Source organism: Cryptotermes secundus, unplaced genomic scaffold, assembly GCF_002891405.2.
Source record: "Cryptotermes secundus unplaced genomic scaffold, Csec_1.0 scaffold356, whole genome shotgun sequence".
Lineage (NCBI taxonomy): Eukaryota > Metazoa > Arthropoda > Insecta > Blattodea > Kalotermitidae > Cryptotermes > Cryptotermes secundus.
In genome coordinates this window covers 117,528-132,515 of record NW_019739946.1, presented here as the reverse complement: position 1 = coordinate 132,515, position 14,988 = coordinate 117,528, and the positions used below count along the sequence as shown (strand labels likewise).

Genomic DNA, 14,988 nt, shown 5'->3' with positions numbered 1-14,988 from the left:
ATTGGTATTTTCTACTGGTTTTGTACTAATGACTGCAGAAGAATATGGATGGCAGAACATTACCCATTTTGATTTGTGGTCTTCTGTGTAGTCTTGTAGGTTACCAGTGCCCCTGGGAAACTTACTGCCATGGAAGAATGAGAGACAGCAGGTTCTTTTGAAATGCTGGAAACTACATAGGAGCTACTTTGTGTCATAACTAGGGACCAGATTTTTATGCCTTAATAATCCCTTAAATATGTATGCATTTATGCATGAAAAACTTCCAAAATATGCACATAAAAATTTGTACCAAATATTAAAATTAATTTTACATTATTTTAAGACCAAGAAAAGCTATACTTAAATACAAATCATGCAACAAAGCCAACATATTTCATTACAAATTTAAAAAACCAATGGTACTCACATTTAGCTCTCCGAACTTACAACTTTTCTTCTGTTGCAGTTCACAGTTACTAAATGTTTTAGGTTCTCCATAGTTAATCACCTCCTATTGTCTCGTAAGATGTCCTTATAGCGGGAAAAACTTCTTTCCACCTCACAGGAACTTAGGGCGCATGTACAAAAGCCAGTATTTGCTCAACTGTTAGTGATTTTTTACTTGGCAGTTTAGTACGTTTACGTGCTAAAATTTCTTCAGTTTGACAAATTTGTTCATATCCTGGAGTTTTTGAAAGAATGCTGTGTACTTTTTCCTTTACTACTTCACAAAATCTTGCAGGAACCGAATTCAATTTGGAAACAGTGGTTTTGAACACTAAACGACTGATACAAAGTAGTATTGCTATTGCTTGCCTCCAGTGAGGAAATGGTGGATGGAAGATGAGAGAAGTGAGCAGATATATAGGAAAGATTAGTTTCTAGTTCTGCGTTTTTTAGTACATCTTGGGCAACTTGTGCCCCAGTGCGTTAAAATTGGTTCTGGCGGAAGTGGAACGCTCGATGCTACTGCTTTATAAAGGCTTCTTTTCTGTAAGGCACTTTTAACAAATACCTTCTTCACAGAAGACACCAACTTGTCAACAAGCGGAAAATTTGCACAAATTGTTTCTGCAACATGGTGCAACCCATGGGCAAGGCAAGTCAAATGTGTCATATTTGGAAATATAACTTTAAGAGCAGTACCGGCTTTCATCATATAACTTGTGGCATCAGTCACAAAGAGCAATACACGCTCATACTGAATGCCATTCGGCCATAGTTAATTCATGAAATTGATAAAAAATTCAGAAACTGCAGAGCTATTTGTGGTTCCAAATTGCTCTGCCGCAAGAAGATATTGGGTAGATTGTTCATTCTTATTAAGGGATTCAACTATACAATTTGCAATAAACCGTCCCTCACAATCTTGTGTTTCGTCGATTGATACCCACACAAAATTATCTTGAATATTATCTCTAATGCTTTCAATTGTAAGATCGTAACAGTGCTTCACATAATTTTTGCGCACAGTAGATTCATCCAGCACTTTGCGCTGTGTATACTTCTCTATGAAGTTTCTCAGAGTAGGATTGGTTAGTTTCCAAAGCAGAATATCTTCCGATAAAAAGGCTTCGCATAAATCAAAGGAAAACTGTGAAAAACTATTATTAGAAAATTCACTATGCAATTTTTGAACAGGTGCACTTTTTGTGGATTTAATTTTAATATTCTCTTTGTGTATATTAGTGTTCAAATGCTGAAGCACTTGAAAGCGTTTTTCACAAACAACTGTTTTCTCACATGCTTGGCAATAAAGAATTTCGTTATCCGTACTTATCATCTCTCCTTCAAACTCCCGCTGATACAGCTGTAATTTAGTTTTCTGACTTACTTTCACTTTCGGCATGACTGCAGAAAGCTAAATAAACTTAACTACAGACTAGTCACCACTAATGTCAATGGCCCCCAGCTTCAAATGAAAAAGCGTAATGAACCTCATGGAGACTTTGGAAATAAATAAGTGAAGTCCCTTATCGGTTGAATAGTATTACGTTGATAGAGGCTACATGTGAATGCTTCCGACTAATCTCTTCGCGGCCACTTTGATGGTACGTGGATGAGGCAAGTTACGAGTAGAGGGATTGCGGAAGTCCCACCCTGGGTATTGCATCAGAAACATTAATCATGACANATCATCTCTCCTTCAAACTCCCGCTGATACAGCTGTAATTTAGTTTTCTGACTTACTTTCACTTTCGGCATGACTGCAGAAAGCTAAATAAACTTAACTACAGACTAGTCACCACTAATGTCAATGGCCCCCAGCTTCAAATGAAAAAGCGTAATGAACCTCATGGAGACTTTGGAAATAAATAAGTGAAGTCCCTTATCGGTTGAATAGTATTACGTTGATAGAGGCTACATGTGAATGCTTCCGACTAATCTCTTCGCGGCCACTTTGATGGTACGTGGATGAGGCAAGTTACGAGTAGAGGGATTGCGGAAGTCCCACCCTGGGTATTGCATCAGAAACATTAATCATGACAAAATGCTGAGTCAAATATGCAACATATTCTAATACGGAAAAGAAAAATTGTATACACAAGACCATGATTGAAAATTTGAACATAAAATTAAAAAATATATATGATAAAAATTTTAAAAAGGAAATATGCATTATAAATAGAGATCTTCGAAAATATGATGCTTATTCATAAAACGGGTAAAATATGCATGTCAAACCATGTCCAAAATTTAAGAAATGAAGTAATTCATACATAAGCGGTCTCCGTAGTCTAGGGGTAACGTTCCCACCTCATGACTCAAGGTACACGGGTTCAAACCTGGCGGAGGTCGTGGAATTTTTAAGGGTGGAAAAGTTCAGGGAAGAAGTCCTCCGGGAGGGACTTTAAGCCATGGGTCAGGTGTCGTAGCTTTTCAGCACATAAAAGAACTTCATGTCCCAAGGGGACCACTGAGCAAAATTCAGGACATTTCCCACCCAACAATAGTCTCTAACGCCTCTGGTAGATGGTGGAAGCATCAAGAGATACCGCTGAGCCAGTAGAGGCCGAGCTCGCTTTCTGAGTCGGGACTGATGGCACGCACCAGTATCGGTAGGGTATAGAGACTGGTAGAATATCACAGGGGGACATACAATAGACCACTGGTCGCGGTGCATGGGGACACCCACCCCCTCCAATAATAATAATAATTCATACATATTGTCGCGTAGCGGGCGTATATCGCGACAAATGAATTCTCGACGTNTAGCGAATTTTATTTCACATTCGCACTTACAATCACCCAAATTACAGATTTACGATTACTGCTATCTGCAGTATCACAATTAGTACACTCCAAATGCCACAATACAACTGACTGGTTGCTGGCTAACTCGACGATAGGTCCAGGACTCGCTGACTGACTCAGTACAACTCTGCGGTAGCCACACTAGAACTGGCTGTGAATAGCCTTCGCTTCTCCCTATGTAGCCTCGATCGGACAATACGGGAAAACGGCCACGTAATAGGCACCCTTGTTGCTAGGTCGCTGTGTTGCTATGTAACGCTAGCGGAGGTAACCGCTGTTACTATCGTAACGTCGCCGCTGTTGACTCGCGTTGCCTAGCGACCGCGATATCCCTCGGTGACGTCACCGTGGAGGGCGGTGGCGGGGCGGGAACTCGCCTATTACCGTAAGAACGCGAGCGTTACGCCACCGCCACGCACCGCGGGGGGAGGTAGGGGTCAACATGTCACAATATATCCAAATGAGCATACTTTCTGGTTGCAAGAAAGAAATGCATTTGCATTAAAATCTGGTCCCTGATCATAACCCAGTTGACCACAATCAAAATTTTCTCCATCTTGCAAACCTCAAAATCAAATATCCGTCTCATTGCAGAGAAAATTGTGGATGAATTTCAGTTTCAGTTGAAGTATTCAAATGGTGAACAAGAAAGTGGTATATATGTATGAACTGTCTAGTAAGACAGAACATGACTTTGATTTCCTCAATTTCTGAACAGTTTTTACAGTTCTGTTGAACACTGAAAAGATCGAAGAAAGCAGTCTTCTGAGATATGGCACCGTGTATATGTGGTGTTAACCGACGTTTCTTAGGTCTGCTTTTACCGTTCTCACGGTCTTGTCGCTTGCGGATTTCTTATACTTTTTCTTCTACCCTGAAGATGGAGGCGATACGTTCCTCCGAAACGTCGGTTAACACCACATATACACGGTGCCAAATCTCAGAAGACTGCTTTCTTCATAGTCACCGCTGTGAAAGCCTCAAATCTTACACTGAAAAGATCATTCATTATTGAAAATATGTGTTTGTGTGTAATCAAGAAATTTATTATTACTACTAATAGTACTACATTGCCTTTGTTTTATGTGTTGTATTGTTTCGTTGTGCAGTGTTTTTTTTTTAAGAATATATAAGAAATTGTAAACATTGGAATAAGTAAATAATGCAATTAAAAGCAACTCACTCTAGTTAACAGAATTTAGGTACCTGAGTATTCAGAATCTTTCTGAACAGGTGGAATGTTTTATAACTGATACATTATTTAGAAAGTCACAGTATAAAGTAATTGATTATTGTAATAAGAATGCAGATTTTATGACATATTTAGAAGTTTTCATTAATACAGGTTTTTTCTTAGTTATTTTCTTTGCTTTGTTTACAGTTCCTCAAGTTCATGAATCACAAGAAGTCTCGTTTGACAGATTTGTTCCGAAAAATGGACAAAAACAATGATGGTCTCATTCCCAGAGAGGACTTCATAGATGGAATTATGAAAACTAGTAAGAAAACAGATGTGTATCTTATAATAAAGGATTTATATAAGTTAATATCAGGTGGCTTCTGCCATGAGAACTGGAGATCCTGAACAATCTTAGTGGCTTAACTGTCTTTAAAAGAAGCCCAAATTTTTCCAATATTTGATATTAAATGTTTGATCAAATAATTCCTCCCCTCCAAAAGTTGTTGAAATTTTTCTCCGTCTTTCCTATTAGAATTTGATACCAGCAGGCTAGAGATGAATGCAGTAGCAGACTTGTTCGACCGGTCGGGGGAGGGTCTGATTGACTGGAAGGAATTCATTGCTGCTTTGAGACCAGACTGGGAGGAGCGGAAACCAGATACTGAGGCAGAGAAGATCCATGATGAAGTGAAACGATTGGTGATGCTCTGTACTTGTCGTCAAAAGTTCCGTGTGTTCCAGGTTGGAGAGGGGAAGTACAGGGTGAGTAAGAAAAGTAATTGGTATTGAATATGGATTAGTAGCTTTCATTCTATTATCATTGTACATTGACTGACTGTACACTTTGTGGTGTCACAGTTTGGTGATAGTCAGAAATTGCGTTTGGTGCGTATCCTACGCTCAACTGTGATGGTGCGAGTTGGTGGTGGCTGGGTGGCTCTGGACGAGTTCCTAGTGAAGAATGATCCTTGTCGAGGTAAGCATTCGCATATTTTCTCATTCCTTTCATTTGAAGACACATGGACATCTACATTTTTGTTAAGTTTCGGATCATTGACATGTGTAGAGAAGATATTGATCAGTGATCCAAATGTTGCAGTTAATATCTGTTAAACAAATGGTGTTCAAACTGTGGATCACAGAACTAGTGTAAATAATTGCAATATACTGTATTTTGTAAAATAATATATGAAAAATCTGTTCTCTTTTGAATGAAACTGCATAGATACAAGCTCTATTTGGTTTGAGGGGTAATTCCTTAAAAACTGTTTGGTTATCAGAATCTTAATAAAATATTATAACGTATTATATGATAGATGTTTGTCACTAATGCTGAGAACCTAGCAAATGAAGTATAATTCCAATACCAAGTGTACAGTGTGATTGTCTTAGAGTTTCACCAGGTCATTGAGATGCTCAGGCAGGAGAGACAGATGCTCCTGCCATCTAGTGAGGCATGAGAGATTCAGACCTCTAGCACAAGTAACAAATCAAGAATCTGTGCAAATTTCAGTATCTTGAACAGCTACCATAATGTTAGCTTTTGTGTTGTTTATTGTCCATCTCTTACCTGCAGCCCCATGTTGCCTTAAGTCCAGTTACTGTATTTGGGCTGTTCATTAATCAGTCATTCACTCATTTCTGTTGTTCACTGTGTCACAATGCCATGTGATCTTGACATTCAAATGGCAAGTGTTCATGGTGCAATGCCTACACGAGAAGTGCTTGTGTAAGATGCCCCAAGGAGAAGACTCTGGCACCACATAAAAAATTATTTGTACAATCATATGTAATTATAAATCACTCCCCCCAACCTCAGTCCACATGACTTTTGCTTATGGGGAACAAAGTAGCAAAGTGTTTTAAGATTAGACCCCACAGAATTGAAGTATTGAACGAAAGTTTACTTCCCCCACCCCCCAAGATGGACTTCAGCATGAACTTTTACAGAGGTGCCTGGAATGTATTCTGAGCAAGGAGAACATTCTGTTGTAGTCTTGGTTGGGTTTGTGTGTCGTGTATAAAGGCCTGTGATTTGTTGAGACCATTTGTAATCTGAATATCCATTGCCTGACTTGACTGAGAAGCATCTGTCTCTATTGCTTCAGCAGCTCAACTATTTTCAGGAACCTCTGAAATGATGATACTGTGTTTACCCACTCAAGTGCAGAATGTCCAATTTGCAAAAGATTTTTTCTTCATCTGCTTTATGGACAGGTGTTATGTAAGATAAGTAAAAAATATTGGTACTACTAAATTTAGATTTTAAAGGACATTACGCTTGGTGCAGACTGGTGTGTCATTATACTTACTGTTCACACATGAGACTTGTGGTGTTTATGGTAGTCCATATTTATTTTTGGAATCTTCTGGGTATGGCATTATGTCATAATTGCAAAAATTAAAGACATTTTGGAAGAATTTGTGACTTTCTTTTTCAGGGGCAAAGAAAAACAAGTTCCTTCAAAACACTGCCCAGAAACCTACAGTGACTTGTTTGGATGAGCTTGTTCTTTTCTATATATTAAATTTACATAATTGTTTAGCTGCATTTACAGTAACATAATGTGTGCAATATAGACAATGAAATGCCCATTTAATGTTTCTCCATTGGAGGTGCCCCCCCCCCTCCTCCCTTTCATATTCTGTAAACTCAAACAAACTCCGTGATTTTAGTCTGCAAGCGAACTATACCGACCAAGTGACCGCCGCTTTTCGGCAAAGTTTAGTGCCAACTTTTGCGGACAGAGGGTGTCATGTGGTCAGCACAACGAATCCCCACAGCTGTTAATTTCGGTTTTCTAGACTGGAGCCACTATTTCCTTGAAATAGCTCCTCAATTATCATCACGAGGCTGAGTGGACCCCGTTCCAGACCCACTACTTCTCAGAAAAAATCTGGTAGTGCTGGCAACTGAACCCGGACCTCTGGATCTGTAGCTAGGAACGCTAGGCTAAATTATCTTGGTATAAAGTTGAACTTCACCTTTGTTGTCCCTCAGATGAACCTTAAATGGGACTTTCTGTGTAATTTCTTATTTGAAATTCCTGAGCACTCATGGCTTTCGTCATATTAGATCTTTTCTTAGTTTTATAGAACATACAGTACATAAAAATGTAGCCAAAAGTCTGCTATCAGAAAGGTGTTTGTTGTAAGACATAATGAACTGAGAATTGTGTGTTGTGTAACAAATTATTTCTGTTTTCTTAAAAATCTGCTTTAAAAAAGACAAAGTTAATCACAAATTCAAGACTGAAACAGTATGTTCAACACATTGTATCAGCTTCACCAACATCTGATAGCATGCATTAAGGACAGTATAAATATTGGTTGTACTGGGTATTGAAATTGAAAATATGTCCAGGGGTTTCATGAAGAAAAATCAAGTGCATACTAATGTATTGTGTGTATTTTCTGTTTTTCTCTCCTGATAGCATTTTGGAAGAGGCTCTATACCAATTAGTTTTGGTGTTGGTAAATTTTTATTTCAGTTTGTTTTTATGCTTTGTATTTTTTAATAATTACTTTAATTTCATTTTTGAATTTAGTTACGTTAGTTTTAAAATTTAGTTTTAGTCAGAGGACAGCTGTTGAGTGTCTGCAGTAAGAATTTATTGAGACACATTTTGAAGGGCAGAGCTGTATGTATGGTTATTGGTGTTCATGCAGTGATTGAAGTAATTAGTGTAGGAAATGAGGATTTAGTTAAACATATGAAACAGCTATAGACAGAATTTGAATGTTATCATAAATGTGTGAAGAACCTGTGGCACCTTGCATCTAACAGTTGCTAAACTACATCCACAATATATATCCCATTGACGCACAACTCCTGAGGTAACAGATTAAAAATCTTGAGCTTGTGGCTTTGGTATTTTTTTTTCCTTATATATAGCAGTTATTGGAGAAAAATGTACTTGCAGCTTAATGTCTGATTGAGAAGCATGGAAACAGATCAGACAGGAGGTTTACTTGTTGTGCATAATGTTAAAGAAAACCTTTTGAAGGATAGTCATTTTATTTATGAGTTGGCCATTTGGCAATGAAGTTAAATGTGAAGCTTTTGTGGAATGATAATTGGGAAGGGAACCCCAAAATTCTCAGAGAGAAACCTACACCAGCGCCAGTTTGTCCACTACATTCCACGTGGACTGTGTGGGATTGAGCCAAGACCTCTGTTGAGAAACTAGGAACCAACCACTTGAGCTATGTCAGAGCAGTCACATGAGGTGGTCATACAACTTTTCACACTCACATACAACAATGTTACCTGTACGAAATGCAATGTAGGTTGTAGGGCTAACACATAGTTACATTTTGTGTATCGTACAGAGTGGCCTGAAAAGTACTTACCATAGAGCAAGTTAGTGTAATTTTTCTTCCAAAAGTTGCCTGATCAGTTGGAGGACTCTCAGGGTATTCTTCATTAGATCCAGTATTAGTTGATTAGTTTGAAGTGCCTGGTCTTCCATACATCAGAAAGAACACTACCCTCTCCTCATTTGCTAATTTTGAACTAATTATATGCTTGAAAACTGGACAAAAAAAAAAGAATTATTATAGTCCAACAATGAAATCTCCTATGATGTGCAACATTTGCACTACCCTGTATGACAAAATCATGACAGGTAAATTGAGACAAGGTTATGAAATAAAGACTAATGAAATCTATAACATCCATTCAAGAGTGGAACTAGCCCATTAGAAGCATCCCAGTGTCAGTTGTCATTAATCTCAGAGTACCCTTACAAAAATTTCAAATCTTTGTGCCTATCCACTGTTGTCTCCCTCCAAAGAAGGAGTGGCATACATATTCTGGGGAAATTTCCAGGGAATGTGTCCAAGTGATGTTTAATACTGAAATTTTGCCTGTCTCCACAGTACTTTCCAAAGTTTAAATAGATACTGGTTCCTTTATACTGTCTTATTTGTAGTCCAAGATATATTAGTGCTGCAGTCACTGGTCAGTTCAGACAAAATTCTGACAGGTACATTTGACAGTCTCAATCTTTTGTTGTTCATTCATGTGAAATGGTAGTTTTATTCAATGAAATATGCTCTGTGATAATTTATTTTATAACTGTAGAGCAGAAAGTCACCAGAAATTTAAGAGGCAGGGGGTTGCTGTTCATATATTGAACAAGCAATTGCGTCCTGCCGATGTAGGGGTAGGCATTCAGTTTGGGGGTTGGATGGAGGGCTAACATCCTTTCACCACAAATGCCTATCCTGCTAGGGAATATTACAAGGGCCTTAGAGTGGGATGGATTCTTTGGATAGGATTCAGTGGCAGGCCCTTGTTAACATGGGCATGAACCTTCAGTTTCCCTTAAAGAAGGGGAATTTCTTGAGCTGCTGAAGAAAGGTTTCATTGCATGGAGCAAGTTAATTGATGGGCCGCACCACTTCTGCTCTGTGGTATCAGCACAGAATTACGGTTAGCCTGCAAGGTATACTTGGGAGAGGATTCGTAATGATGGTTAAAGTCTGTTGCACATATGAACACAATGTATGAAACATTTACGAGACCATAATTTCCATGTTTCTGAATCAGAAGTAGACAGTTATTGTAGAGTTGATTATTATTCTGTTATACAGTCACATAGCATTTTAGAAAATAGGGACATTAACAGTATTTTTCTCTCATTTCTTTCCTCTTCTTTGCTGCTGTAACCAATCTCATGAAAATACTAATAATCCTTGTTCCTGCATACCTCTTCAACTTTATTTTCTGTGCATCTTTCTTGCTTATGTTCATTGGATTCGGTACTTGTTATTACTCAATTTTGCATTTTTTATACATACTGCGTTATTTTGGCTGTGGCACTTAAGTGGTTTTACTTCCAATTCCTGACCCCAATAAGCCAGAGGAACATGAGGCATGGTGTCCTTTGAGCTTCGTGGCCTTATCATGTAAGAACAATATTTTTGATGCATGCCTTGATGTGTGAAGTTTTTAGTTTGCATCTTTCTGCATATCAGCATGATGGAAGTCTGTCTGTTTGCCAGTTGTCCTCTGTCTCAGTGATCTGGTTGAAGTTATTTGTCCAGTACCACTGGAATTAAGAAAATGCAATAAAACTTGTCATGTCCCTCCACCATATTACACAAATTTACAAAAATTTCTTAAGTCCTTTCCATCTTTTCAGCCCCCCTCCCAGTCCCACTAGCCCAATACAGTAAAAGTACTGGTACTGTTCACATGAATTAATATAAGAGCAATGCAAATGAATAGCAGATTTGCAGAATATGTTGTATACAACATGAGAAAGACTCGTGAAATACACAGGCTTAATGGGGTATAATAATTAGGAATTCTGTTAGTGGGCACTCAGGTGTATTTTAATATTAAATTAATGTTAATAAAATTTAATCTGTAAACCCATTTTAGATGATGTGGCCATATTGTTACAGGTAGTACAGCATGTTAAATAAATGTGCTCATCTCGCTGAATTATATAAAATTTTATTTATTTTTAGAGTAGTGAATGTTCAAGGAAATATTCCTAAAAATTAATTTTGGCTTTCAGCTGCATTTAAATGGAAGCCCCATTTACCAGAGTGATCCAAAATCATTATTATGGCTTAATTTAATGTAGAATTCAGTTGAATTATGTGAGTGGAACATGAAAATTCTGCCCTTTTCCTCTGAAGTAAAATGAAAGTTGGGTTGGATTTCATATGAAGTAATAATCCAGTGTGTCCAGTATGATCCAGACATTTGGATGAGTGGTAGGAGATTGCAGTAAACTATATATGAATTACCCTCTTCACAATATGGTGTATAGCTGTGGCCTTTCCACATTTACACGAATTGTGTACAGTGGAAAACCAGCCTCAAGAGCATCAGCCAGATTGAATCATGTCAGGCCTTGCAGGTATTGCATGTGTTTGTCACTGGCCACCCCAGTAGGATTTTGCTGACACCACTGAATGTTTTTAAGTATTTTAGTATTTTATTGGTAAACATGTTAGTCTGAAATACACAGAACCAAATAAGGTAACTGATGTTCATGGTAGTTAATTTATGTGATATTTTATCCCTGTCCATTGCGTGTTAATGGCACAAACATCAAACAATTTGCAAAATTACTTAATATTACAAAAAATAAAGTTGTGAAGTATTCTGTACTTTAATATTTATAGTTCATATCATAAAATTAGTTGCTTCACTGTCACAATAAGAGTATAACCCTTTTTCCCTTCCAGTTGTGCATCACAGTATGGTAGTGTCATAATAAGTAACAGCATTGCCAGTTCACCCTGTGCAAAATTACAAATGAATCTCGAAACTTGTTTTCCAAATCTTGTATACACCATATCTCGTGAAGTGTAATATTGATTGAGAGGGAGGTTTTGAAAAAATAGAGTTTCTACAGTGTATCATAGATATGGGGCAAGTGGTGAATTCATCACAAGTGTATTTTTACCTGCATGCTGAATAATGAATGAACAGATAAATTTTTTAAACAAAAGAATAAAACACCATGATAATTTATTACTGTAGCACAAAGAATTAGTGAATGCAATGGTCAGGAAATCTCATTGATTCTGTTACAATTGAAAGTATCACAGCAGGTTGAAGTGAGAAGAAGACAAAATGTTGAACATGACTAAAATAATGTGGACTGTGGATGTTGTGGCAACATTATATGATTTTTTCTTTGCCTTGAAGGAATTAATTTCATGATGTGGATTTTTTAAATAGAGTATGTTGTAAAATAGAATAACATTTGTAACCAGATTGCTGTCTTGCTAGTAAGGGGGTTTTTAAATCCCATTTTGATTCACTACAGCTGTGAAGTTCTGTCACACCAAAAGGGCACAAAATGTGGCATCTACCTAGAGTCCTTAAAGCTTTGTCTTCAACTTGCAGTCCCAGTAACATGATTGGAGGAGGGAAGATCCCATTGGTTCTCTGCCTCAGATCAGAAATTGTGTCAGAGGTGTAGGATGCTGTTAATAAGCTCACTGTTCCCATAGAATTGAATAATGCTGATATGATGTTGTGAGAAGGCTGTGATTCCAGTACATTAAAATAGATTTGCTCTTATGGCAAAAGAACTATCATTGTGAAGTGACATTAGAGATAAGTTACATTCTAATTAACTTAATTGTTGGATTAAATGATATCAAATTAACATTTTATTTCTATGATTTTACATACACTGGGCTCTTGTAAGTTTTATTTAATTTCATCCATCCTCCTGTATGATTATTGTTTTTGTGTAGTTGAGTAGCAAATCTTTTTAAGTGCATTCATTCCAGAAGAAAGCATGTTCCCCCATGACTGAAACTGTGGCAAGTATTGAACATTGATGTTAATCCAACACACAGAATATAGGACACACCATTTTTACATAAGTCTGTTGCATATGGATGAAGATAAAGAAAATGTTTTTATTGTTGTGTGGTGTTTGACATACTTGGCACATGCAGTTCACTACAATTGAATTTGTATGAGGGCACTAACATAAAATTCTTTTCTACAAAATCCCTGTGCTGTGCATAAAATAAAAATTTTTGAGTTTATTAATATCTCCTCAAATTAGTTCTTGCTGTTATTACTTTTTAAGATGTCTTATTTTTCTATTATGTCATCAGTTTTCTTAATTGATATAAAATGTATTAAGGTGACTTAATGAATTTTGGCTTTGATAAAGAAGTTTTTTCAGGTAGTGGGCAGCAACTTTTAGTAAAGTAGCATTGAAAAAAATCTGTTACCAACGGGTTTGAATTCTGGAAGCTGCTGATTTAAGATTATGGTTAGAAAAAAGCTGTCCATGTATGAAGTGATATTTTATATAATGTTTCAGTCTTTAGAAATAATTGTTTTCTTGTAATGAATGCGCTTGTTGTATATCACTACTAGTTTATGTAAGCACGGTGTTGTTTTCTTTATGGTGTTTTGGTGTATAGTTTAGTTTAGTTTTGTGAGTAGAGACTGTAGGTTAAGGGAAAAGGTGTTTATTCTTTTCGGGAAGAATTAGCATCATGGTCCCCTGACCTCAGTCTCCTTTAAATATGCTTCTTATGATTATTATCCACTGCTTTTGTGAGATGTATATATTGAATTTATGCATCTGCATTGTTTTCCTTGGTTTGCTTATTGTATTGTTTCTTTTTGTCCTCCTGTCTCTCTCTTGCCTGGTCTTCCTGCAACATCCATGGTCATTTGTACTGAATTTGTTACTCCCTCCATTTTTTACCCGTTCACCCACGGTTTCTTAATGACATGGCATCCATCTTCATCTCCCTCTCTTGACCCTCTATTCCTTCCAATCCCTGCACATGATTGCTTCGCACTCGGGGGCTCTTACGTGCTGAATGGCAGCCAAGGGCCGCACAAACATCGAGCTGCGTGAACAGTTCATCTTGGCAGAGGGAGTGTCACAGAGTATGACTGCATTCAAACCCAAGGCCAGTCCGGGTGCCAGTTCAGCAGGATCACAGCGTTCCCAGTCTGTGGCTGGGCCCATCACGAAGGTTTGTCTGGCATGTCCTTGGTCCAGTACCCTTGTTTCCTAGTGTATTGTAACTTCAGGTGCATCTGCAATTTTCTGCTTGATGCTTATTAGACAGACTTATAAGAATTCTTTGCAATTCAGCAGCTGCACTGATTATTTCAGACATTTGAAAATCTAAACTTGTGCATCCCATTCCCAGTTGACACAGTCATATTGGTTAAGTACCATCCTTGAAATCAGAAGAACATGTTTAGTAGAAGGCTAATACATGCACATTATTCACCATGGGTTTCTTCTTCACTATACTGTGTTTTCAAACATCATAGAAACACATCATATCTCTCCTCTTCTTTCCTTGTTGTATTTTAATTTCTTCCATTTCCCAGTGAACTTGATTACCACACATTACTCAAGTTTGCTGGGAGTAACAGTTTGAGCTCTCAGAGGAGATGTTAATTGCATTTGCAAGCAATGCTCTGAATGTGTGTGGGTGGATGGATGATAATCACAGACATACTGCAAGTTTTTAAAATTCACTCATGGCAGTCTGGAATGCTCTGCCCCAAATTACGAGTACACCAGAGTTTGAAGGCCATTTCCCGATTTTTTGTTCCTAATAAAAACACATTTATTGTCTCAACATAATGAATATCAACACTAGATTTTCTGAAATTGTTTTTCTCCACATTTTATACGTTATTTTGTGGAAGCTTATAAAGTTGGTGTCTGTTATCTTCATATTCCCTTAAAAATAACACCATTTTCAGGGAAAATATAAATGTTCAGGTTAAAAGACCATAAGAACAAGTACTTAGTTACAGATTTCTATTGTTGTGATTCTTATTGAGGCACAATGGTGCTTTGTTCGTTTAGAGCGTTGCAAGTGAAATTGGCATCTCTTAGTGGACATTGTAACTCTTTGTGAGGTCATTAGTTGGTATGTACATTCTTGATGCATGAGCTTTTGATATCGGTACCACTGAATGGACTGCTGCTTATGGCCTGATGGAAGGTATGGTATAGTGTCACAGTACTGTTTTCATTTTGCATGGATTCAGAACACACTACCTCAGGAGATGCGACGTAAAATTACTATTGTTTTCT

At 37.5% G+C, this 14,988-nt stretch overlaps 1 protein-coding gene across 2 annotated transcripts in view; it reads left to right on the top strand.

Annotated features, from left to right (window-relative positions):
- The window catches only part of LOC111872086, a 402,164-nt gene that overhangs the window by 357,681 nt on the left and 29,495 nt on the right, over window positions 1-14,988 (top strand). Inside the window, exons 78-81 of one of the 2 annotated variants that reach the window (XM_033754522.1) lie at window positions 4,619-4,736; window positions 4,950-5,179; window positions 5,276-5,393; window positions 10,250-10,330. In XM_033754522.1, the coding sequence (XP_033610413.1) occupies window positions 4,619-4,736; window positions 4,950-5,179; window positions 5,276-5,393; window positions 10,250-10,330 (547 nt within the window). Of the gene's footprint in view, window positions 1-4,618; window positions 4,737-4,949; window positions 5,180-5,275; window positions 5,394-10,249; window positions 10,331-13,751; window positions 13,904-14,988 lie in introns of both variants that reach the window. The other variant, XM_033754523.1, reaches the window with a different exon arrangement.